Source organism: Bradysia coprophila, chromosome III (assembly GCF_014529535.1).
Source record: "Bradysia coprophila strain Holo2 chromosome III, BU_Bcop_v1, whole genome shotgun sequence".
NCBI lineage: Eukaryota > Metazoa > Arthropoda > Insecta > Diptera > Sciaridae > Bradysia > Bradysia coprophila.
The window spans coordinates 3,811,433-3,813,036 of record NC_050736.1 but is presented as its reverse complement, the minus strand read 5'-3'; the positions used below and the strand labels follow the sequence as shown (position 1 = coordinate 3,813,036).

Sequence of the window (1,604 nt, the reverse complement as noted above, 5' to 3'; positions counted from 1 at the left end):
AAATGGACTTGCCTTAGAAAATATTACAGTAGCATAGTGACAACGCACTTCAAGCATGAGGGGTACTCTAAATAGAAACTGAAACTGGACAGTGCTTCAAACAAACTTTGGCACTGTTAAAAAATCTGTAAAAATATTCATACGAAATAGTACTCTATTTGGCAGCTGTCACTCGAAGCACTTTTGCTTGAAGTGCGTTGATAGTAGTCATATTCCTTATGTTGTTGAGCAATAACTGGTAATTTTACCCTGTTTCAAATATTCATTTATTGCGTTCGCACGGGGTATAAAAAAGTCAACTTAAATTTTCCTTTAAAACATACACTTTCAAACTTAATGTTTTGACGAATTTCGAGCAGAATATTCAACATAACACGCTTGGTGAAGGATTAATGTCCCGTCACGTTTTTTATCCACCCTCGAAAAGCTGGTATGAACGAAAATATAGCTGGATTGGCAGGTATGCAATCATCTCCATAGCTGACGACTCCAACTAAAACTGGATCTTTCCAGAATCTATCAATTATGGTAACTGGACCACCTGAATCTCCTCTACAAACTGGAAATGAAAACAAAATTTTATTTAAAAAATAATTGACAATAATGAGATGAGCAAATGATTTGAATTTTGAAAACCGTATCAAGTCAATGAATCATTCAACTTACTTGTAGATTTGCTTTTCCTTTGGTCAATAGCACATATCATACTGTCTAAGATTTTTGTCTTGCCCCAAGCAGATCGACAATCTTCCATGCTGATAGTGCTTAGTGTGGCAAGCAACAGAGTTTCGCTTACACTACAAGTTAAACATGTGCGACCATATCCCGAAGCGTTGGCCGTCTGGTTATAGAAATTTCGGTTGATCCATGCCATTTTTATCGCTTTGATAGTTTCCATGAATTTCACTTCTTCTTTGAGTTCCAGAAGGGCCAAGTCATTAGTGTATGGCTTTGCCGTATAATTAGGGTGCTTGTACGTCGCTGCTATTTGGTATATTACACCAAGATTTGTACTTTTCTCGCTTCCTGCTCTAACATAATAATCTCTTTCCGTGTCGAAGCAGTGACCCGCTGTAATTGTATACTTTGGACTAATAATAACACCACCGCATTGATGAAATGCCATCCAAAGCCAATCGTAGTTTAATGCTACCTGGTACGGCCTGTGCGAAATTGTAACTGTTTCTCCATTGAATACTGTTTTCACACTCCTTGTAACATATAAAACGATGAAAAAACAAATTGTGCGGCACATACTGATGTCAAATAAAAGTTCCAAACAGAATGTATGAACACAAACGACAAGATACGTTTTTTATAAACTTTAAAAATTAAACTGTGAATAATCGCATACCTATTACCTAATCGAGGTAAATACTAACTAGATCAGTTGTGAGAGAATTTACTGAATTTACTTGACATAGTCACTCTCTCACTAATACCACTTAATTACTATTGCCGTTGACAATAATTCATTGATTGGTCATTGATGGTCCACATCAAATTTTTAAAAGTGTGAGGGTTGCAGCACAGGACAATGGAGTTCCAAACAATCGCGTGATATTTTTACTCAATTTTATCATCATTTGAATATCAGACATTGT

At 36.1% G+C, this 1,604-nt stretch overlaps 1 protein-coding gene across 1 annotated transcript; it reads right to left on the bottom strand.

Moving 5' to 3' along the window:
- Nucleotides 1-253: 253 nt before the first annotated feature.
- On the bottom strand, nt 254-1,389 carry LOC119077659 (trypsin-7-like). Its single transcript, XM_037184884.1, has 2 exons — nt 667-1,389; nt 254-559 (listed from the first exon to the last, which is right to left on the bottom strand). The coding sequence occupies exons 1-2, from the start codon at nt 1,253-1,255 to the stop codon at nt 390-392; spliced, it is 759 nt and encodes a 252-aa protein (XP_037040779.1). The 5' UTR covers nt 1,256-1,389; the 3' UTR covers nt 254-389.
- Between the last annotated feature and the right edge of the window lie 215 nt (nt 1,390-1,604).

Coding starts and splice junctions, on each gene's coding strand:
- LOC119077659 (XM_037184884.1), bottom strand. CDS start 1,255: ATGTGCCGCACAATTTGTTTTTTCATCGTTTTATATGTTACAAGGAGT. Junction 560..666: donor AAGGAAAAGCAAATCTACAA/GTAAGTTGAATG, acceptor TTTCATTTCCAG/TTTGTAGAGGAGATTCAGGT.